The sequence below is a fragment of the Carcharhinus amblyrhynchos genome, chromosome 34 (assembly GCF_965287045.1).
Source record: "Carcharhinus amblyrhynchos chromosome 34, sCarAmb.v2.hapA, whole genome shotgun sequence".
Taxonomy (NCBI): Eukaryota; Metazoa; Chordata; class Chondrichthyes; order Carcharhiniformes; family Carcharhinidae; genus Carcharhinus; species Carcharhinus amblyrhynchos.
This window is the reverse complement of record NC_137357.1, coordinates 15771554-15796612: the sequence shown is the minus strand read 5'-3', so window position 1 is coordinate 15796612 and position 25059 is coordinate 15771554. Positions and strand designations below refer to the sequence as shown.

General features: G+C 46.3%; 1 protein-coding gene across 1 annotated transcript; it reads left to right on the top strand.

Annotated features, from left to right (window-relative positions):
• Positions 1–19850: 19850 nt before the first annotated feature.
• On the top strand, positions 19851–24456 carry egr3 (early growth response 3). Its single transcript, XM_080217060.1, has 2 exons — positions 19851–20560; positions 21803–24456. The coding sequence occupies exons 1-2, from the start codon at positions 20398–20400 to the stop codon at positions 22792–22794; spliced, it is 1155 nt and encodes a 384-aa protein (XP_080073186.1). The 5' UTR covers positions 19851–20397; the 3' UTR covers positions 22795–24456.
• Positions 24457–25059: the final 603 nt, after the last annotated feature.

Sequence of the window (25059 nt, the reverse complement as noted above, 5' to 3'; positions counted from 1 at the left end):
AGCCCATCTATCTCTTTCTTAAATACACTCAGTGACCTGGCCTCCACAGTCTTCTGAGGCAATGAATTCCAGAGATTCATCAGAGATTCTGGCTGAAGAAATTCCTCCTCATCTATGGGGCGGCACAGTAGTTAGCACTGCTGCTTCACAACGCCAGGGACCCGGGTTTGATTCCTGACTTGGGTCACTGTTATGTGGAATTTGCAAGTTCTCCCCGTGTCTGCATAGGTTTCCTCCAGGTGCTTAAGTTTCTTCCTACACTGTGAAAGATGTGATGGTTCGGTGCACTGACCGGAACAGGCACTGGACTGTGGTGAATTATTTATTTATTAGTTACAAATAGGCTTGCATTCATACTGCAATGAAGTTTCTGTGAAAATTGCCTCATCGCCACAGTCCAGTGCCTTTTTGGGTACACTGAGGGAGAATTTATCACGACCAATTCACCTCAACTGCACATCTCTGGACTGTGGGAGGAAACCAGTGCACCCAGAGGAAACCCACACAGACATGGGGAGAACGTGCAAACTCCACACAGACCCAAGCTGGGAATTGAACCCCGGGGCCCTGGCCCTGTGAGGCAACAGTGTAACCACTGAGCTATCATGCTGCCCCGACAGGAATTTCACAGTAACTTCATTGCAGTGTTAATGTAAGCCTTACTTGTGATGAATAAATAAACTTTGACTTTACTTTTCGAAAGAGAACGTCCCATCAATCTGAGGCTGTGCCCTTGGATCTTAGTCTGTCCCACTAATGGAAAAACACATCCACACTATTCACATCTTTCAGCATTCTGTAAGTTTCATGAGGCCAGAGTAGGTTCTCTCTGGGGTTGTGGCTCATCTCTGTGGTTGTATGACACACAAGTTCTTGAGGCATCCCCCAGCCCACTCCTCACCTCACCTCAGCAATCTGAGCTACCTCTACCCCCAGCCACGTGAACCTGTATCGGTGGAGGTGAGGATTTTGGAGCAGCAGCTCTCGTACAATATCCGCTATTCCTGACGGGAGAGAGCTCCAGTGGGAAGCAACAATGTTTCTGATCAGTTCCTGGTAAAAGACAGACAGTTCCTGTCCACCCAGCTCGATAAACAGGAGCTGCAGCTCAGGATTGAGGCCGTGCACCTAGTGAAAACCATCGGGGCAGAGACACCAGGTAAAGGTATCACTGCAGGCACTGAAGGTGGAAAGACACCATTTGGGTGCAAAAGCACACCAGCTGCAATCTCTTGTTCATGATAACCCTTTAAAGTTAGTGATAACAAAAGACAAAAATCTCAAAGGAAACTTCTCTCATCAACACAAGATGACATTTTGGGGAGCACTGATGCACTCCAGCCCTGTGCTAGACACTCACAAGCCTGTCTTTATAACTGCATTGCCTTAATAAAGCAGTACCCTTCACCTCTGTGCCTTCACAAAATCATTGACATGTCATTGTCAAGCTATCCCTTTGTGATTTGCCATAGCCTCCTCCCCAGTTCGTCTCTCTGTTTCCTTGGGCTTGCTTTCTTGCACATTCTCCACTTTATTTAGCCCAACATACCTTCAGCCCCCTGTGCCTAAGCCCAGGAACTCATCATTCAGGCGTCAACCGAGATTGCTTACCCGAATGTCTGTGACCTTCTGACTCAGAGGTAAGGGTGTCACCACTGAGTCAAGGCTGGAAGGAGGATAACTTCACCCAGGCATTGTCCTTGGCTGCAGTTTCTTCTCAGGTTTAAAGAAGCCCCACTCTTCCATCAAAAAATAACCAGAGAATGGTTTCATTTCTTTCACAAACGATCACTTGCAAGGGGTGCCACTCTGTTGAAAATGATATGTATCTCTTTTAGCTACTCTGAATAAAATAAAATTGTCAAACAGTTTTTGTGAGGGTAATTTCACTGCAAAGTTTGACAGATCAGTCATTTATTTTAAGTGTTGACAATAATGTAAGGTCACAGTGAAGGAGGAGGGAGTCAAGATAGATTAACATAATCTCATAAAGAACTGAGAAAGCCACATCCAATACATTTATTGAAGCTAAGTGGCCGGTCTTTTTAATTATGATCTTGCCTTTACATTAAAATTCCAACAGAATAATCCTAATCCTCAGTAACCTCTTTTTGTTCCTCTGTGTGGATTTCAATGTTTGAAAGAACTCTGTTTAAATAGAACTATTGGCGACACTGGGGAACTGACTCTGAGAGTCACAGAGCGTGACAGTAGATGAACTCCAATTACAGTAAAATTACTGATATACTCCATTGGTTTCATTGCCCAGAACACAGTCAGTATCTTTTGTGTTTGATCAGCGCATACAAGCCATTCACTGCATCATGCACCATGGGATTACTAAATTAATCATTTAAATATACACTTCAGTAGTGATGATTATGTAAATCATACTTAAACTGTTAGATGAAGCAGTGGTGTTACTGGCAATTGGCTGGATACTGATCCCCTTGCGCTAATGCGTACTAACAGATAGCTTCAGGACTGATCCAATTGGCAGCGAGATGCCACCAAGACAAAATAAAATCCCTCAACTCGCAAACAAGCTCAACCACCTGCCTAAAAGTGTAACTTGTACTCGTGCTGAACTCTTCATTGGCTTTTTCCATTGTGGGTGTGAGATTTTTGTGATTCAAACATTATAAACCCCTATTTTTGTCACCAAACCATAGATGTTGCATTTGAATCATTTACCCAGTGTTGCTTATGTCAATGTATCTTTGCACCAGACTGTGAGAGTCAAATTGGCATTTATAGTTGCTGATATTCCTGGCATTCATCGAGGAAGGATGGATTCTTGTTAGATTGTGAGCTGCATCTTTATCTTCGTGCAATGATTTTCATGGAATACAGGGCATTATTTTAACCTTTTGAAGGTTGCTGGTGAGGCCATTCTTCAGATTTTGTGTTTAACTCTGGGCATTGGACATTGAAATAGATATTCCTCAGCACTGCTCTTGCACCATCTGTTTGCCGGAAGTTATAACAGGGAGCAGGAGCAGCTCCAGGGAAATTCTGGGCCATTCATGCATAAGGCTGGTTCCAAGAAGACTGTCAATGATCCTGGGATCGTGCTCCTACAGTTGTGAGAAGAAACTTGCGGAGCTGAGCTTTCCCTCCTCAGAACAGAGGCGGGTGAGGAAAGGATGATCCAGGCCATTTTAGGAGCTCAGAGGGTTGGTTGAGCAGCTGAACTCAGGCTGTGAGCATGAAATAAGGGGACAGATTTTACAGTTCAGGTGCAAGAAACAGAAAGAACTTTCATTTAGAAATGATCTTCCAAAACCGTATAATGCCACAAAGCCCTCCACAGCCAAGGACTACTTCAGAAGTGTTGTCACTATTATAAAGTTGGAAACGGCAGCAGCCAATTTACACACAGCTAGCTCCCAAAACCGGCGAGAGGCTGACCAGATCATCAGGTTTACCACTGATGTTAGTGAAGTGATAAACATTGGAAAGATCTGGAGTGGTAATGGGGAAACTGACACTCAGATCACTGGAGAGGGATTTGAACCCATGACCTTCTGACGCCAAGTGCTATCCACTGAACCATTGCTGTCTAGCTCATTCTCTCTTGGAGGAGTGAATAAGTTAGACAAGACTAATGTGCTGAAGTAAGAGACTCCCAATTGGGAATATGTTTGATGGTGTGGGTCAAGATTGAATGATCCAATTTTTAAAAATTTGTTCCTGGGATGTGTGCGTCACTGGCCAGGCCAGCATTTATTGCCCATCCCTAATTGCCCCTTGAGAAGGTGGTGGTGAGCTGCCTTCTTGAACCGCTGCAGTGTCTGTGGAGAAGATAGGTGGGAAGTGAATTTCAGGGTTCTTTCTGGCTCAGTGGCAGTGAAGGAATGGTGATATTGCTCCAAGTCAGGATGGTGTTTAGCTTGGAGGGGAACTTGCAGATGGAGCTGTTAACATTTATCTGCTGTCCTTGTCCTTCTGTGTGGAAGAAGTTATGGGTTTGTCAAAGGAGTCATGGTAAGTTGTTGCTGATGGCACAAATTGTTGCCAATCTGTGTCACTGGTGGAAGGAGTGAAGGTTGAAAGTGTTGGATGGGGTGCCAGTCAAATGGATTGTTTTGTCTTGGTTGCCCTAAGATCATGTTCTGGTTTTGGTGTAGCTGAGTGAGAGGCAACGGCTTTCACCAAAGGCATGCAGCTCCTGGTTCATACAATGCACTTAGCATTACTGCCACTGACCATTTTGGGGGCTGAATTATTAGACATTCTGATATTTACAGTCAGTGAGCTGACGGAAGAACATTAAAACTTCAGGTACAGCAAGCTTTGCTGCTGGCTTTTTTCAGGAATTATGCATCCCTCCAGCATGTGTGTTCCCACGGTTTTCTTCCTGGTTTATTAACCTTGACAAAAAAAGGCATATTGCCCACTTAAGAAACAAAAAGAGAATGTCAAGTCAATGATTGGATTTGTTTTGGCAAACTGGCCCTGACTGCACAGGGACTCCTGGCTGCTAGGAGTTGGGTACAAGTTGCATTATTTATTTTGATAAATGGAAGCTTTCTATTTTTACAGAGTAATGCTATTTATTCAAGTACACGCTATTCAGGACAGGATGCATGAAAGAAAATGGTTCACAATGAATCCAACATAGCCAGACCCTGCAGAAATACAATTTCACAGCCCAGCCCTTGGGGAATATGAGCCCTAACTTAGCTTCAACTGCATCCATTTGTGACCCTGTCCATTCATTGCACGTCAGCTGTGGCACATTCCCACTCATTCAGAGGGTTGGAGATTCATAGCAAAACCTGGCAGACACTCCCACCCCAATATTGAAGGAATACTGCAGAGCTGCCATGTTTCAGACAAGACATTAAACTGAAGCCCTTCTTCCCCCTCAGATGGGCACGTAGTGTCAGACTCGTCCTGGTCAGTGTTTCTAGATCACTAAAGAAATGACCTCATTGCCAGTTTTTCTTTCTGGAATGTTGCAGATCTGAGTGTTAGCGATTATCAAAGAGTGAAAACAACAAAGAACTTGCACTGATATCACACCCTGCTCAATCTTGAGATGCTCCAAAGCTCTTCCCAACTAATGAATTACTTTTTAAATTGCAAGGATTATTGTAACAGAGGCAAACAGAGCTATCGATTTACACTCAGCAAGCTCCTCCTGCCATAAATGTCATTGGCCTTGGGGTAAATAATGGCCAGGACTTGGTGGCGAACTCCCCTGCTCTTCCTAAAATTGCAGAGTAATGTTGGAACAGGAAGGGGCCATTCAGTCCCTTGAGCTATTTTCTTCTGTCAGATCATGGTTGATCTGCCACCCAACTCTATACGTCCACTGGAATAATCTTACTGAGGCTTCTTCCATCACTGTTACGCTTTATTTACAAGGTGCTCAAAGTGTTGTTCAGAGGCTACAGAGTACGGGTCAGTCCTCAGTTTTCTAACTGTCGGTCTGAATGAAGACAGCTGGTTATACAGCATCAGCTACTCTTTCCCTATTGGGTGAGACCCCACTGTCCTGTGGCCACGTATGCTTTGCCACCTGGCCTGACTCTATCCCACCCATGGTGCCTGATACAGTGAAAATTGAGTCTAACAGGGCCATTTGAACCAAGATGGGTTCAAGTGACCTGTCTCAGTGATGGGAATCCGGCCCTCTGTGCTCCAGCCCAGAAATGGGGCTCGAATTGACAGAACAAAAAACTGTACAGCACAGGAACAGGCCCTTTGGCTCTCTAAGCCTGTGCTGATCAGGTTGTCCTCTGTCGACCAACCCGTTATAATCCCTCTATTCCCCATTTGTTCGTATGTTTATCAAGGTAAGTCTTAAATGTTGCTAACGTATCTGCCTCAACCACCTCACTTGGCAGTGCATTCCAGGCCGCCTCTACCCTCTGTGTAAAAAACTTCTCCCGCATATCTCCACTGAACCTTTCCCCCCATACCTAGAACTTGTGGCCTGGTGCTGGAAGCAATATCAGGTCAGAGTGCTGCAACTGATCTAAGACTGACTTCGAGCTATCAGAGATATGTTGAGAACTTGAAGAACATAGGAGATGGGAGCAGGATGAGGCCTGCATACTAGCTGCATCTGTAAGATTTAATGATCATGAGTCATCAATGCACAAAATAGGCAGTTGAGAAATTATTTTCAGTTAGTTTATTAAATTTATTAAAAAGCAATAGTTTAGATATGATTGGAAATGTACATGAGTCATGACCAGTCAGAGCAGTTCACCGATCCTGAAGAATAAACAGATAGAAGACAAAGAGCATGTTGATCTCTGTGGTAGGCTATGGCAGGAAGCTCTTTTCCCTCTTCTGATGCCTTTCCCTACCCTGAAGATCAGGCAGCTAGCTTGCTGAAGGGGCCTGCAAGAACCCATTAATGTACTTTATGATGAGGAGATGGTTTTTTTGCAATGTCAACCAGTTGTTCAAATAGGTCTGGCCAATCACTGTGGGACAGTGATCCAAGGTGTCAACCTCTCCCCCTCTCTCCCATGGATGCCCACCCCTGCAAACCCCCTGCATTCATCACTTTAGCCTGAGGTAATCTAAAACTAGGAGACATGTTTTCAAATAAGATATCTCCCTATTTTAAGAAAGAGATGAAGAGATTTTGTTTTCTCCCGAAGGGAAATTGGTGTGTGCTTTCCCTTAGGCAGAGTTAGACAGACTATTGATGGACAAGGAAATAAAGAGTAATGGGAGGCAGACAGGAAAGTGGAGTTCACAACATTACCAAGGACTTTACAGTGGAGCATTTAGAAAGTGGTGGCAGGATCAGACAGACTCAGCATGAATTTATGAAGGGGAAATCATGCTTGACAAATCTGTTGGAATTCTTTGGAGATGTAACGAGTAGAGTTGACAATGGGGAGCCAGTTGATGTGGTATGTTTAAACTTTCAGAAGGTGTTTGACCAAGTCCTGCACAAGAGATTATTTTGAAAGATTCAAGCGCATGGGATTGGGGGAAGTGTATTAAGATGGATAGAAAACTGGCTGGCAGACAGGAAACAAAGAGTAGGAATTCATGGGTGCTTTTCAAATTGGTAGGAACAAGTTGGGTGCCACAGGGATTGGTGCTGGGACCCCCGTTATAGAACAAAGAGCAAAGAAAATTACAACGCAGGAACAGGCCCTTTGGCCCTCCAAGCCTGCTGCTGGACTGAACTAAAGCCCCCTCCCTGCGGGGACCGTGTCTCTCTATTCACATCCTATTCATGCATTTGTTAAGACTCCCCTTAAAAGTCACTATCATATCTATTTCCACTACCTCCCCTAGCAGCAAATTCTAGGCAGCCACCACGCTCTGTGTAAAAAACTTGCCTCGTACATCTCCTTTAAACCTTGCCCCTCGCACCTTAAACCTGTGCCCCCTAGGAATTGACTCTTTCACCCTGGGAAAATGTTTCTGTCTATCCACTCTGTCCATGACCCTCATAATCTTGTAGACTTCTATCAGGTCGTCCCTCAACCTCTGTTGTTCCAGTGAGAACAAACCAAGTTTTTCCAACCTCTCCACATAGCTAATGCCCTCCATATCAGGCAACATCTGGTAAATCTTTTCTATACTCTCTCCAAAGCCTCCACATCCTTCTGGTAGTGTGGCGACCAAAATTGAACATTATATTCCAAGTGTGGCCTAACTCGGGTTCTATAAAGCTGCAACATGACTTGTCAATTTTTAAACTCAGTGCCCCATCTGATGAAGGCAAGCATGACTACCTTCTCCAACTGCATTGCCATTTTCAGGGACTTGTGTACCTGTACACCCAGATCCCTCTGCCTATCAATACTCTTAAGGGTTCTGCCATTTACTGTGTATTTCCGATCTGTATTAAATCTTCCAAAATGCATTATCTCACATTGTCCGGTTTAAGCTCCATCTGCCATCTCTCCACCCAAGTCTCCAACTGATCTATATCCTGCTGTATCCTCTGATGGTTCTCATCACTATCCGCAAATCCACCATCTGCAAACTTACTAATCAAACCAGTTATATTTTCCTCCAAATCATTTGTATATATTGCAAACAGCAAATGTCCCAGCACTAATCCCTGAGGAACACCATTTGTTACAGCCCTCTATTCAGAAATGCACCCTTCCACTGCTACCCTCTGTCTTCTTTGACTGAGCCAGTTTTGTATCCACCTTGCCAGCTCACCTCTGATCCCATGTGACTTCACCTTCTGCACCAGTCTGCCATGAGGGATCTTATCAAAGGCCTTACTGAAGTCCATGTAGACAATATTCACTGTCCTACCCTCACCAATCATCTTCGTCACTTCCTCGAAAAATTCGACCAAGTTCGTGAGACATGACCTGTCCTTCACAAAACCATGTTGCCTCTTGCTAATATGTCCACTTATTTCCAAGTGGGAGTAAGTCCTGTCTCGAAGAATCCTCTCCAATAATTTCCCTACCACTGATGTAAGGCTGATCGGCTTGTAATTATCTGAATTATTCTTACTACCCTTCTTAAACAAAGGAACAACATTGGCTATTCTCCAATCCTTTGGGACCTCCCCTGTAAGAAGTCCCACAACACCAGGTTAAAGTCCAACAGGTTTATTTGGCAGCACAAGCTTTTGGAGTCTCAGGCTCCTGCATCAGGTGAGTGAGGACTTGTGTTCTCAAACAGGCCATATACAGACACAAACTCAATTTACAAGATATTGGTTGGAATGCGAGTCTTTACAGGTAATCAAGTCTTAAAGGTACAGACAATATGAGTGGAGAGAGCATTAAGCACAGGTTAAAGAGGTGTGCATTGTCCCCAGGCAGGACAGTTAGTGAAATTTTGCAAGCCCAGGCAAGTCGTGGCACTTACAGATAGTGTGACATGAACCCAAGGTCCCGGTTGAGGCCGTCCTCATTTATGCAGAACTTGGCTATCAGTTTCTGTTCAACGATTCTGTGACGTCGTGTGTCGTGAAGGCCGCCTTGAAGATCAGAGACTGAATGCTCGTGACCGCTGAAGTGTTCCCCAACTGGAAGGGAATGCTCCTACCTGGTGATTGTTGAGCGGTGTTCATTTATCCATTGTCGTAGTGTCTGCGTGGTCTCCCCAGTGTACCATGCCTCGGGACATCCTTTCCTGCAGCATATCAGGGAGACAACATTGGCCGAGTCGCAAGAGTATGTACCGTGTACCTGATGGATGGTGTTCTCACGTGAGATGATGGTATCCGTGTCGATGATCCGGCATGTCTTGCAGAGGTTGCTGTGGCAGGATCATGTGGTGTCATGGTCACTGTTCTCCTGAAGGCTGGGTAGTTTGCTGCGGACAGTGGTCTGTTTGAGGTTGTGCAGTTGTTTGAAGGCAACAAGTGGGGGTGTGGGGATGGCCTTGGTGAGATGTTCATCTCTATCAATGACATGGTGAAGGCTTCGGAGCAGATGTCATAGCTTTTCTGTTCTGGGGAAGTACTGAACGACGAAGGGTACTCTGTCCACTGTGTCCCGTGTTTGTCTTCCAAGGAAGTCGGTGCGGTTTTTTGCTGTGGCATGTTGGAACTGTCGATCGATGAGTCAAGCACTATATTCTGTTCTTACATGAGAAATAGGAGCAGGAGTAGGCCATCTAGCCCTTTGAGCCTGCCCCGCCATTCAATAAGACCATGGCTGACCTGAAGTGGCTCAGTTCCACTTTCCCGCCCCCTCCCCATAACCCTTAATTCCCTTGCCTCCGAAAAACCTATCTACCTGTGCCTTAAATATATTTAGCGAGGTAGCCTCCACCACACCAATGGGCAGAGAATTTCAGAGATTCACCACCCTTTGAGTGAAGAAGTTCCTCCTCAACTCCGTTCTAAACTGCTCCCACCTTATCTTGAGGCTGTATCCTTTAGTCCTGCTGTCCTTTCTGAGCGGGAAGAATCTCTCTACCTCTACCCTATCCATCCCCTTCATTATCTTATACGTCTCTATAAGATCTCTCCTCACCCTTCTAAACTCCAACGAGTACAAACCCAGTCTATTCGGCCTCTCTTCATAGTCCAACCCCCTCATCTCCGGTATCAGCCTAGTGAACCTCCTCTGCACTCCCTCCAAGGCCAAAATATCCTTGCGCAAGTGTGGCGACCAAAACTGTACACAGTACTCCAGCTGCGGCCTCACCAGTGCCCTGTACAGTTGCAGCAAGACCTCCCTGCTTTTATATTCAATCCCCCTCGCTATAAAGGCCAGCATCCCATTTGCCTTCCTGATCACCTGCTGCACCTGCAAGGCTGGGTTTTTGTGACTCATGCACAATGACCCCCAGGTCACTCTGCACCGTAGCATGCTGCAGCTTTTTGCCCTTTAAATAGTAATCCTTCCTACTATTATTCCTGCCAAAGTGGATAACCTCACAGTTGCTAAAATTATACTCCATCTGCCTTATGAGGGTGTCTTTCAGCATCTGTAGGTGTCTGTTGTGATCGTCTTCATCTGAACAGATCCTGTGTATACGGAAGGCTTGTCTGTCGGAGATGGCTTCTTTAACATGTTTAGGATGGAAGCTGGAGTAGTGGAACATTGTGAGGTTATCCGTGGGTTTGTGGTACAATGAAATGCTGAGGTGACCGTCCTTGATGGAGATGCGTGTGTGCGTGTGTCCAAGAATGTAACTGATTCTGGAGAATAGTCCATGGTGATCTGATGGTGGGATGGAACTTGTTGATGTCATCAGATAGTTGTTTCAGTGATTATTCACCTTAAGTCCAAAGGAAGAAAATGTCATCAATGTATCTAGTGTATAGGTTGAAGGTCCTGTGTGGTGAAGAGGTCTTGTTCAAACCTGTGCATGAAGATGTTGGCATATTGAGGTGCAAGTTTGGTTTCATGGCTACTCCGTGTATCTGAAGGAAGAACTGGTTGTTGAAGGTGAAGACATTGTGGTCCAGGATGAAGTGGATGAGTTGTAGAATTGCATCTGGAGATTGGCAGTTGTCGGTATTGAGTACTGAGGCAGATGCAACAATGCCATCATCGTGGGGGATGCTGGTATAGAGTGCTGAGACATCCATCGTGATGAGGAGTGCTTCTGATTCAACAGCTCCATGTGTGCTGAGTTTCTGTAGGAAGTCCGTAGTGTCACAACAGAAGCTGGGGATTGTTTGTACAGTGGGTTTCAGGATGCCCTCGATGTAGTCGGAGAGGTTCTCGCACAGAGTCCCATTGCCTGATACAATGGGACGGCCAGGTGTGTTGGCCTTGTGTATCTTCGGGAGGCAGTAGAGATCTCCAACACAGGGGGCATATGGGATGGGAGCACAGAGAGTGCTCTGAAGGCCTGGATCAAAGGTCTTGATCAGTCTGTTGAGTTGACGGGTGTGTTCTTTGGTCGGATCTGCAGGTAACTGCCTGTAGTATTCTTGATTGTTCAGTTGTAGGTAGACTATGCTCACAATATCTCTCATTATCCAAGGTTCCCAAAACTTGCCATACTTATCCTTCATCCTTACAGGAATTTGCCTGTCCTGAATCCCTATCAACTTATAGTTGAAAGCCTCTCACATGCCAGATGTTGATTTGCCCTGAAACATCTACCCCCAATCTACATTCTTCAGTTCTTGCCTAATATTGTTGTAATTAAAGATTGCTGAATTGTGGTCACTGTTCCCGAAATGCTCCCCTACTGAAATGCCAACCACTCGGCCAGGCTCATTCCCCAATACCAGGTCCAGTATGGCCCCTTCCCTTGTTGGGCTATCTACATACTGTTTCAAGAAGCCCTCCTGGATGCTCTTTACAAACTCTGCCCCATTCACGCCCCTAGCACTGAGTCCCAGTCAATACAGGGGAAGTTAAAATTTCCCACCATCTCCTTGACACAAGATCTTCCGCTTCCCACTTCTTCGAGATGTTGCTGGGCCGACTTCTCCCAGAATGCACCAGTGAAGTCCCTCAGCTGCCTCCAATGGAACACAATATGTATTAATGATTTGGATAAGGGAACAAAATGTAACATCTCGAAGTTTGCAGATGATACCAAGTTGAGTGGGAGGGTGAACTGTGATGAGGATGCAGAGATCCTCATCATGATCTGGAGAGGTTGGGTGAGTGGGCTAATCAATGGCAGATGCTGTATAATTTGGAGAAGTGTGAGGTTATTCATTTTGGAAGCAAAAACAAGAAGGCAGATTACTACCTGAGTGGCTGTAAATTGGGAGAGCGGAGTATGCAGCAGGACCTGGGTGTCCTTGTGCACCAATTATTGAAGGTCAGCATGCAGGTGCAGCAAATGGTAAAGAAGGCAAATGGCATGTTGGCCTTCATTGTGAGAGGTTTCGAGTACAGGAGCAGGGATGTGCAATTGCAGTTATACAGGGCCTTGATGAGGCCAACTTATTTCATATTAACCAATCACTCCTGCTGCACATAGCTTCTTCCCACTTGGCAGTCAGTGGCTGCATTCAGTAAAATGATCAGCAGCCATTATTCTTTGTTCTACAAAGCTTGCAATTATCTGATTCTGCCTATAATATACAATACTACAAAGCACCCTGAAGCACGCATCCGCAACACTAAAAAAACTTTACATTCTCAGTTTTGGTGTCCTTTTCTGAGGAAGGATGTTCTTGCTCTCAAGGGAATGCAGCGGAGGTTTACGAGGCTGATCCCAGGGATGGCGGGACTCATGTATGAGGAGAGATTGACTAGGTTAGGATTGTTTTTGCTGAAGTTCAGACAAATGGGGAGGATCTCATAAAAACCTATAAAATTCTAACAGGAATAGACAGGGCAGATGCAGGGAGGATGTTTCCAATGGTGGGGGAGTCCAGACCAGGGGCCACAGTCTAAGGATTCAGAGTAGAACTTTTAGAATGGAGGTGAGGAGACATTTCTTCACCCAAAGAATAGTGAGCCTGTGAAATTCACAACCACAGGAAGTAGATGATGCCAAAACATTGAACGTATTCAAGAGACAGCTGGATCTTGCACTTGGGTGATTGGGATCGAAGGTTACGGGGAAAAAGCGGGATTAAATTGTTGAGTTGGACTATAATCGTAATGAATGGCAGAGCAGGATTGAAGGGCCAAATGGCCTCCTACTGCTCCTATCTTCTCCGTTTCTATGTAACACAACCAGATTTTATTGAAAGGCAGAGTTGCTGGAAGGGTCAAATGGTCTCCACCTGCTCTTATGTTCATGTGTTCCTTTTGATGGGAATCCTGGTTAGCCATCACTGGGGACTTGTTCATATGTGAGTGCACAGGATGATGTCTTATTGACTGAGGTGTGTCAACATGTCAGCAATGACATTCCTGGGGACTGTTTATGTGTTTGGCAGAGAGAGAAGAGAAACAGACCCCTGCCAAGTCGCTTCATGTAATGGCAACTAACTCCATAAAACTGCCATGTCTTACACACCATCCAGTCAGATCATGATTGATCCTGTAGCTCAACCCCACCTTCCTGTGATGACCCCATCTCCCTTAATTTCCTTCCTCAGAAACCTATTAACCTTTGTCTGGAGTGTACTCAACAACTCAGCATTGATGACCCTCTGTGTAAGCGAATTCCAAAGTTTCACCAATCCTCTGTGCGAAGAAAGTTCTCCTCATACTCAGTCTGAAATGGCCGACCCCGAGTTTTGAGACTGATGATCGAAAGATCAGCAGAGAAAGAATGACACGCTTCGGGTTTAATTGGGAGTTGAACCACGAAAGGAAACTTCAGGACATTTCCAAACAAGATCCAAGCCCACAGACCTGACCCATGCCCTGGAATGACCCCCAGGGCAAGTCATTTTTATTTGCTATAATGTACACAGATCAAGTTTATGCATATCATTAAATTCATAATTGCTACTTGTATTGGTCACAATACCACAATTGTATTCAATGCCACAAGGGGAGAGATCAGTCGAAAGGTTTTAAGCTGTCCTCTGACATCACTGCTGCAGGATTTTGGATAATAATTTGTGACTGATTACAGGGAAATTGCCCAGTATATATTATATACAGTTTGATGCCACTGAAAGCAGCTTGATTGCTTGAAATTATAGCTAATTTGTCTCTTCTTTTCCTTCTTTGAGGTTATGCTACACTTGGAATTCTAATGCTACCATTTCTTTGCTGTTAAAAAAAACAATAGCAAGACAATAATTTATAAATTGGTATTCACTGATTGATAGAGAAAGTTATTGTTTCAGCTGTTCCACCCATACGTTTGACATGAAACATTTCACATTCGGCTCTTTAAAAGTGGTGATTCAGGCAGAAACTTTCTGCGGGATGAAATTTTGATTTGGAAAATTATTCATTTTGAGACATTCGAGAATCTTTTCGCCTGCTTGACAAAATTGCAGCATTAATGACATGAAGTCTATTCTACATTCCCTGCCCTTTTCTCCTCTCACTCTGACCTGCAGCATTTAATGAACCTTGCTTCCACCCTTCTCTGATCTTCACATGATCCACCTCTGCTTCTTCACTTCCTCCACTTCTCTGTAATAAAGATCTGGCACATAGAGGGTTAATGTGGGATCGAGCACAGTGCCACCCACACAGTAATGTAAGAGAGCATAAAACCCACACCCAGAGCTACTGCAGTTTTGGACAGAGCTGAGTGTACCCGCAAGCATGGAGACAGTTCCAAGCTTGTAATTTTACAGGATATTGGGAAATCATTCAGAGAGAGTCAATACAGACCTACAGTTAAGGGGTGGCATGGTGGCACATTGGCTAGCACTGCTTCCTCACAGCTCCAGGGAACCAGGTTCAATTTCTGGCTTGGGTCAATGTCTGTGTGGAGTCTGGACGTTCACCCACGTCTGCGTGGGTTTCCTCCAGGTACTCCCGTTTCCTCCCACAGTCTGAAAGACGTGTTGGCTATGCTAAATTCTCTCTCAGTGTACATGAAAAGATGCTGGAGTGTGACAACTAGGGGATTTTCACAGTTGCAGTGCAATATAAGCCTACTTATGACAATAATAAATAAACCTTAACTTGACCTTAACTGTTAGAATGCAGGCCAGAAACTCCAAGCTACCTGATGAAGTCAGCCTGGACTGTAAATTTTGCAGTTTGAATTTGGTGCAGGTAAGCATGATATGTTTCACTTTGGGTATGATTCCAATGACCCACTAAGGAGCTTTTATCAAACAAAGTTTATTTCAGAATACAGTTAATGTAGAGAAAGAAAATTCGCAATAACTTTTGCCAATTACAAACATCCATGATATTGTATAAACCTTAACAGCTCAATGCACTGTTCCAATACAACAAACCTCCTTATTAACATATATCAGCCACAAGTTTAACACTGAAAACAAGGATGCTCAAGTGATGCTGTCGGATTCTGCAGCTTTCTTGACATGCACACAGACAAGTTTGAAGTCAGAATAGCTTCCTAAAACACCAGGTGGGGGAGAAAGAGAGAGAGAGAGAGAGAGAGAGAGACAGGCAGAACACTGCATTCAACCTGAAGTAAAATACCTTCTAATTAAAACTTCAGCCAGCAGCCCAAACTGAAATAAGAACTCTTGTCACCTGACCCAAAGATGAGCAGGTTCAGTGGATTGGCCAGGCTAAATTGCCCCTCAGTGTCCCAGGATATGTAGGTTTGGGGAATGAGTGGGTAAATATTTGGGGATAGGACCTGGGGAAGATGCTCCTTTGGGAAGTCAGTGCACACTCGATGGGCTGAGTGGCCTTTTTCTGCACTGGAGGATTCTGTGAGAGCAAAGACACATTACAGATCCCTTCAATCTGCAAGTGTGACTCTGAACTTCCAGTAAGTGGTCATTTGAATTGTCCACCTTACTCACACTCTGACCTCTCTTGTCCTGCGTTGCAATGCAGCCCAGCCTGTCCCTGTGCCCCTGCCCTGGGGAGTGTCTCTACCTCTGAGGCAGAAGCTCAGGGTTCCCCTCCCCCCCTCTCTATGACCAGCAACGGAGTGTTTGTGACAGGGTCCAAAAGGGAATTAATCAGTTTGCTAATCCTTCCAACACTTCCTGACTAATCCCCAAAGGCGAAAGAAATAGCGTGTAGAGAGATGAAATAAACACTGCAGCCCTCTCCTCGCCTCTCTCTGCTGTTTCCAGGGCAGCAGCTGAGTGTTTCCCCAGAGATCAGCCGTTCCTCATTCCAGGTGCTGCCTGCAGTCCCCAGCTTACTGGAGTTAGCAACTTGGATATCGTGCAGGGGCATCGCTGGGGACCAGGTGCAGGCAAACTTTCTCTCGGAGTGTAACCTCGTGGAGACCTTCCTTTGTAGTTGATCAGCTCAGAGACCGGGATCTTAAATCCCCAATTACACCACTCAAAGTACAGTGGGGAAGAAATAAATAAATATTGTCTCGTGGGGGTCCCCCCCATCATATCCCCCCATCAATTTACAATTGATGTGACATTTGAAAAGCTGTCAATCTTTTTCTGGTTCATTTTACGACGGTGTTCACTGCGGCAAACACAACACTGGGCTGGATGTTGCCCTTTTAAGAGTGGGGATGTAAGGTGAGGCTGCCTTGGAAGTGCGGGGGAGTCCAGTCAGTGAGTGAGTCCTCTCCACAGGTAGCAGCGTCCTGCCCGGAGCCCGTGTGTATTGGAAGCGAGCACGTCATTCGAGGGAATCCCTGTGTTCCGCCACACACACACACACACACCGCCCTGCCTGCCTCTCACACCGGCTTCTCTCTCTCTCTCTGCCACACACATACAGCAGCTTGGTCAAGTTCACATTTGCTGCTGCCCTCTTCAGGTTTTGCACCTTAAGGAAGCTTCGCTGCTGAACTTCCTGGAGAGCATCCACAGGCCAGGAACAACACACACACACACAGAGCTCGTTATGGAGCGACATTGAGTGGTCCACTGTACATTGATACAGTTACAGTATTGACAATGGACAACGGCTCCAAGGTTCTGCTTTCACTAATAGATCCTCGCATCGACACTGTGGGTGTGTGTGTGTGTGTGTAAACCCCCTTGATAAGAACTGGGTTTAAAATCATTCCGTGGCCAAAATCATTTCCATCCTATTTCATCGTGGGCAGGTTTCACTGAAAAACCACACAGCGTCATCCTATTGATATCTTTGATTTGCTTATATTTTATATATAGATATATATATCTATATATATCGATATATATATATCGTGGCTCCGGGGTGGTAGTGTGGGCAGAGACTGCTAACTGGTTGTAAGCTGGAGGGGAGCAGGAATTGGGGCTCTGGACACTTGATGTCAATTCCAAAACGCAACCTGGCCACTTCCTGGCACGGAACCAAGAGTGAAATAGGAGTGGGATATGGGTGGGGCCGATTGGTCATTAAAGATCTACATTCCGGGCGGCCAGCACACATTAGTGGGCCGAATGCCCTCCTCCTGGGGTCTGTGCTCCCATTGAATGAAGGGCATTTCACCCTAGCGCTTCCATCCCTTTCAGGTGGGTAGCTGGTGAAATTTGACTCAGTCTCTCTCTTTCTACAGATGGTGCTCTGACCTGCTGAATATTTCCAGCATTTTCTGCTCGCACTGCCAACATCCACAATTCTCTATTTCCTTTCCAGGATGGGCCTTTGCCAAGTTTACCCCCAATGTTCAAAGTTCCTGCAGTTTTCCTTTCCACTGTGCTTTATTCGGATACAATACTCCAAATTGTCCTTTCAATACAAAACAATACACCGCATGCAAAGTGGATTGGAACAAGCGAGCTGGTGTCGCCCTGCATGCCACCCAGTCAAATAAGGTGCAGAATACTGGGAGTGAGGAGCCAAGGGCAATTCCAATATTCCACACCTCAGGGTTATTCTTATCACCGTGGTGTGTGTGTGTGAGCGTGTGTCTGTGCGTATATGTATATCTGTATGTGTGTGTGTGTGTGTGTAATTATCTTGGTGTACAAGCGTTTGTGTTTGCATGAGTATGCATATATGTGTATGTGTTTTTGGATCTGTGTGTGACTGTGTGTCTATGTATATATATCTGCATGAGTGTGTGAATGTGCATGTTTATCTAGGTGTACGTGTGTCTGTGTTTGCATGTGTGTGTGTATGTGTACATGTGTAGGCGAGTTTCTGTATGCGTGAATATATGAATATGTGTGTGTGCAGGAACTGTACACCTGTGTTAATGAAATGGGAGCAGTCATGACAGCTTTGCATTTTAGGATGAGGGCAGGCAGTTGTATGCGCAGCCTCTTACACCTCCACCCTAATCCAGATAGGCTTTGTGTATATTTCCAACACTGCCAGGGATAGTCTGGCATCAGACCTGATCCAGCTGCTCCAGTAGCGAGCAATAAGGTGCAGCCAGCGGAGGGAGGGGAATGATATGGAAGCATTGAGGCGTTGAACTTTAATAGTGCATAAATATCTGTTAAAAACTGGGAGGCACCTTCAGGCTGCATTGCGTTTTGAAATAAAGCTCGACAGGGTAATTCTTGCAAATGGTGGCATTCATTACCAGTGCCAGCACTGACCAGTGCCAACCAGCAAAACAGACCATTGCCATCCAGCGCTATTGACCATTATTTAACAGTGGCAGTGACCAGTACCATGCAACAATAGGGACCAATGCCAACCGACAGCAGAACTGACGAATGCCAGCTAGCAACAGTGCTCATTTCCAACCAGCAGCACTGACCCGTTGTCAATTGTAATAGCGTGGGTTTCCTCCGGGCGCTCCGGTTTCCTCCCGCAGTCCAAAGACGTGCTGGTTAGGTGAATTGGTCATGATAAATTCTCCCTCAGTGTACCCGAACAGGCGCCGGAGTGTGGCGACTGGTGGATTTTCACAGTAACTTCATTGCATTGTTAATGTAAACCTTCTTGTGATCAATAAATAAATAAACTCGAATAAACTTTAATTTTGACCAATGCCAGTCAGCATTGGGGGAGGGGGGGGATGGTTCTCCATTTGGTGAAAAGATGAATCCACAGCTGATATGTGCAATGAGAGCCAGGTGTCCCATCCTGTGGAGATGGAACCGGAAGAGTGAGCTATTCAGACACTGGGTAGCGCACACCTCATTAAAAACATCCTCAAATAAACAACTACACATGGTAACCTCGCTGTTATACGTGGACCAGTTTAATTGGATACCATCTGGGTCTGTGCCACATGCCAGGTGTTTCTGTCCATTGCAGGCCAATCCACCCCCTCTCTCCCAGTGAGAATCAATATCTGCTTGTGATTTCTAAGTGAATGGGTTGTTGCTGAATCTCTGAGGGAGTTGGCGGATGGTGAGCTGGGTGGGTGGCAGGGTGCAGGATCCTGCTTCTTGAGTTCAGGCCTACAGAGAGAGAGAGAGAGACACACACACACACACACACACACACACACAGAGTGAGAGAGGAACCCTGCATCCTTTCCCAGCTGACTGACAACTGGAGAATGTGGCATCGCACTCAGTGCCTGTGAGTGCAACCTGCTCACATCCCAGTGTTAAACCACACACATGGGAACAGGAGTGAATCAAAATGGCTTAGCAGACAAGGTACAGGGGAGAGAGGGGGAGAGGGAGGGAAGGGGGGTAAAATTTCAATCAAAAGAAAAATATAAATTCTCACTTTCAAATCAGGAAGTGGATTTTTTTAAGCATTGTGTTTTTTTTCCTACTTTACAATTTTAAACGAGAGAGTGCCATTACGTCGCTGCTTTTTAAGGATGTGGTTCCGACCAGACACAGTATTTTCCACTCCAGAGACGGAACGACACACACACACATACACACACCGGAAAATGTGCCAAATTTGGACGGGGAGTGCCGTGACGTGCTGCCTTTGCCCTAATATGGAGTTCCACTCTGCTGGCTGCTGACAGAAAAAAGCCACTTCAAGCAGCAAGCATACACACAAACACTCTCACACTGCGGCCACAGGGCTCCAACGACACATCAGGCGACCCTGGGGCTGGGGGCGGCTGACATGCACTGAAGAGCTTGGTCAGCCCAGCTCCCACTGTGTGCATCCCCCCTGTGTGAGTCAGTGGGGGGCTGTCAGGACATTGCCCAGCGCTCTCTCTCTCTCTCTCTCCCCGGCCTGTCACTTCAGTGCAAAGCCCCAATCTTCCAGCCAGTGCGTTTCCACCTTCACGTCACCGAGTCTCTACATGTCCATGTAAGGGCATCTACGTCACGGTGCTTTCCTTCTGCCTCTATATATACAGGAAGGACCATCATTCTTCAGCACATCAATGTTGCAAATGCCAGCTTCAACTGAGAAACACCAGCAGAGAAATACATTTCTTCTGTTTTCAATTATGAATAACTCAGTGGCTTACAGCTTTTTCACCTCATTCTGATTGGATTGCCTGGCGGATTTTCTTCCTATTTAAAGGACAAGAACTCGGGATTTCTATTTATTTATCTTCATATATATATAAAATCGATGTGATCTGGGACTGCTGGTTCATCTGTTCTTTGGAAGAGGATCTCCCACCTTCCCCTCCCTCCCTCTCTCTCTCTGCTCTGATATGACAGGGAAGCTTGTGGAGAATATCCCGGTGACAATGAGCAGTTTGCTAAACCACCTGCAGGACACTGTGTACCCCGAGGATGAAATTGTGTCGGCGGTACCAACGTCCATGAACATTTTTAACTCGGACTCCGGCAGCGCGTACGGTCAGATGGGTGGAGGTAAGCAAAAGACACCTTTTTCACACTCTCAACTCAGCTTGTTTTTTTATATACATATTGGCGTGGGAGCCTCTCCGGCAAGCCCGGTGTGCCAAGCCGGTGGGTACCGGATTGTGGTCTAGGTGTACAATGCAACTCGGGATGTGTACACCTGATGTGCAGCAATGCCAGGCTGAAGCTGGAATGATCCCAATGTATGGGGGATTCTCCTCTGGCTGGTGTCAGTGAGTCTTGATATTGTAGCGATTGAAGTCCTGTACAGTTATATGGACGATAGAGTTGTAGAATCCGGAATAATTCCGTGTACACCTTGTCACTACTGCGTGGAGTTGCCTCAATGTGAGATTTGCATCGCAGAAGCTTTAATATGTCGCGGCTTTGACAATATTTCTGTAAATGTGTAGGTTTGAGAGCTAACAATAATAGTCACGGTCGGACAGAAAGGTGGGCTGTATCCATCATTCTGCATTAAAAATAATCCCAATAATGTTTCTGCTGGGGTACTATTTATAAATAGTCATCCAGTTCTAGAATATCATGGAGTCCCCGTCTATCCTACTCAAATCATGGATTTCAGATCTCCTCTGCAACATGACAGTGGAACTTTCCGGCAGTAACGATCGGTTTAAATACGTATCCCTCACTCTGTCCGAATGAGGTGGGGGTGCCTGCATTGTCGGAGCCGAAATTCCACACATCCAGTCAGATGTCATGTGTGTGAATCAGCCCAGATTGCACTGGTGAACTTGCAGCCTCAGTAAAACGCAGAGGGTTTTTTTTTAACACATTGGCGTATTAACACATGATTGCATTATTGGAGGGGTGGGTGAGGAAGAGTGAGTGGGTGGGGGTGGGGGGTGTGTTGGTCGGTGTGAGGCGACAGGGGATGGGGTGGTGGGTGGGTGGTGAGAGGGTAGAAACACGAACACGCAGTGAGTTGGATGTGGTGGCATTCTCGTGTTTGGCACTGCGAATTCCCTAGCAGTTATACAACATTGGAACAAACAGTGAGATAGCCGAAAATTGTCCAACTTCACTGTTATGTTTCACGGGCTGGGTTGTGGGGAGGGCGGGGGAGTGGTGGGGGGTGGGGGGTCGGTATCAGGAATCCCCTGTGTCGATACAATTGCACTGGAACTGAATTGAACAGGAACTGAAGAGTTGTGTCCTTTTTTAAAAAAGAAAATGAGATTGTGATGACTGATAGGCTAATGGTGAACATCCTTATCTGCCCCTCCTCAGATGGACTGATGGACGTCGGAATGGACAAAGGCAACCAGGACTTGTCCTACCCACACACCTTTCAGCATTCAAGCCGGAACCAGACCCTCACCTACCTGGGCAAGTTTGCTTTCGATTCTCCCCCTGGGCCACTTGGAGGTTCAAACTGGTGTCCAGAGAATATCATCAACTTGGCAGGGATCTTCGGGGTCTCTCACTCTCCCTCAACCACCACTCAGACATCTACAGCCTGCACCATGGTGCAGAACCCGGGCGAGATGGAGCCACTGTACCAGGGAGCAGCTCCATATTCCCAATGTGGGGAGATGTACCAAGAACAGGTCTACCACAATGCCCCCACCAGCAGCACTAACCCCTATTCCAACCAGGAATATCACTCCAAAGGCAGCCAGGAGAGCAACATCTTCTCTGTCATTCCGGATTACAACCTGTTCCATCACCAGAATGATTTGTCCATCACAGAACACAAACATTTTCCATCCTCTGTGGAACCCATTCGAATCCCTCCACCCCTCACTCCCCTCACCACCATCAAGGCGTACACGGACTCCAAACAGATGCCCACTAACTTCAGCCCTCACCCCCAGCCACTCACCCTCAAACCCATCCGGCCAAGGAAGTACCCGAACCGGCCCAGCAAGACTCCGGTCCATGAGCGACCCCACGCCTGCCCTGCCGAGGGCTGCGACCGCAGGTTCTCCAGGTCGGACGAGCTGACCCGGCACCTGAGGATTCACACCGGCCACAAGCCCTTCCAGTGCCGGATCTGCATGAGGAGCTTCAGCCGCAGTGATCACTTGACCACTCACATCAGGACCCACACTGGCGAGAAGCCCTTCTCCTGCGATTTCTGCGGCCGCAAGTTCGCCCGCAGCGACGAGCGCAAGAGGCACGCCAAGATCCACCTCAAACAGAAGGACAAGAAGATGGAGAAGGGTCCGGCTGTGCCCAGTGCCAGCTCCAGTGCAACCCCTGTCACTAGCTGTGCTTAAAGCTCATTCTGTCATCCGAGAGATAGAGAGAGAGACCGCCTGAGGAAACAGGCGTGTACAACTGGCGCAAAGTGCAGGAGACTTTCTTTGCACCCTCTTGCGGGGGGGTGACTCCTGCTTCACTCTTTACTCTTCCTGGCCCCGCAAAAAACAAAACGTGGATCTGATTTGCACCCAAATTCGCGGGAGGGTCAGTGCGAGATGGGGCAACTCGCCGAGACTGTGGTCAGCTAGGATCAGCCTTCTCTGGTGCACCCTGTCTCTGTGCCCACTTTCAGTGTATGTGTGTGTGTGTGTGTGTGTCCAGGGGCGCCAAACTCCACCCCTTGGGCGGAATTAGGGAGCAGCTCGCAGAGCAATGGGGCAATTATTTGAACACTTTGCCAAAGCGAAGCAACCATTTGTCTGGATCTCGACATCCTCCCCACCGCAAGTGAACCTCGCCTGGGTCTGGGGGTACCTCTGAATGTGGAATGGACAACACACAGCACAACAGCCCTCCTCAAACTCAACCACTCCAACCCCCACTGGGGGCACATTCAACACCAACCAGCTTAAAAACCCATCCCATTTACTGGACGAAGCCAATTGGATGAGATAAGAGGATACTTGTGGATCCAGCCTCCCCACACACACCGCTCCGTCTGTCAACTTGGCGCAGATTTACCTTTTTTCGTGTTCCTTTTATAAACCTCGAACAGGGGGGTTGTGACTGCGAGGCCGGGGCAGCCTTCAATGCTTTGGGAATGAGAACCATCAAACGCACACACACAAAAGCCTCGGCGTCTACCCAAAGCCTTCTTGGGTAGTCACATTTCACTGCCGTGTAAGGAGCCCACCCTTCCCACACACCCCACCCCAGACAGGACTGGCAACCCGGGGGGCGGGGAGGTCCTGCAACTTGGTGCAGACTCCTACAAGTCAACGGTCTCCTTTCTGACTTTTGTGTTTTTTTTCTGTGAGTGTGTGTATGTGTGTGTGTGAATGTGTGTACATTGCAGTTTCACAAGCGCCAACATCGGCATTGGGTTGAGCCATATTTGGGAGTGCCAGTCCCACCCGGAAAATCACGCCACTTGTACACTTGAGTTTTGTTAATCGATTCCCTCCTTTTTTGTGTTGAGAAGAGGGATTTTCTGCACCTTGACTGAGCAACTCCCAGTCATTGATTACAAAGCATGTGACTGCACGCTAACATTCCCTTCCCCTCCGAACTGTATCGCACAGAAAGATTGAAGCTCCCCTGTCCATGGCAGAATGTTTCCCTTTCTTTTTGTTTGCTCTCCCCCACCCCACCTCCCAGTTTTCAATGTCTGCATGTGGACATTTTGTGTCAGACATGGGATCAAAGTGGTTTGATATTTACAATCAAGAAGGAACCTGTGACAAATGCTTTTTTCGGAAGATTTTTGCATACAGTATTTTGAACAGAGATGTATTATATTTTGTGGCTTTATTTTTAAGATTTCATGGTGCCTTATAATAAGGCACGTGCTTGATTTTGTGAAGAGATGGTGATTATTCACCAATGTTCTCATTGGCTTATTGTCTATTGTAATGCAAATACTGTAATTTAGTTAAAGTATAGGCATTTGACCGATAACTAATGTATTGTTGTACCATTTGCACTGTGGGCAAATGCTAAAACATAAATATATTGTGTTTGCTGAGAAAACTTCCTCTGTGTTTTTTTGACCTCAGCTCCAGCCCACCTTAAAATCGAGTCTCTCTCTCTCTCTCTCTGTCTCTCCCTCAACCCCCTCTCTTGTTAGTCTGCTCATCTTCCCCTCTTGCACGTTTCCTATTCTCCCTGAATCCCGATCCTGTGATTGCAACAAGGTCTATTTCCCTTCCCTGGTAAAATAATGTCCTTCCCCTTCCCTTTCTATTCTGACTCTCTGGAAAAGAGAAGTTTGAGGGGTGACCTGCTTAGGGTCTTTCAAATGATGAAGGGAAAAGGTGTTTTCTGACCAGCACTGCCATGTTACAGTCGCTGATAAATCCAGTTGAAAATTCAGGAGGAATACCTTTATCCGGAGAGTCGTTAGAATATGCAATTTGCTACCACAGGGAGTAGTGAAGGAAATAATATAAATGCATTTCAGGGAAGCATAAAAAAAGAGTGGGATAAACATACGCCTGAGAAAGAAATAGAACAGCATGCTGAGGGGGTGAGATGGAGTGTAGGATGGGAGGAGGATTTTCGAGAAATGCCGGCATCTCGACAGACTATCCGAACTGAGAAACGTTCTTGTGATTTTATGA

Excerpts from the sequence above, each read along its gene's own strand:
- egr3 (XM_080217060.1), top strand. The coding sequence starts at position 20,398 with ATGACAGGGAAGCTTGTGGAGAATATCCCGGTGACAATGAGCAGTTTG. Across the intron at positions 20,561-21,802 it reads GTACGGTCAGATGGGTGGAG|ATGGACTGATGGACGTCGGA; the intron begins GTAAGCAAAAGA and ends GCCCCTCCTCAG.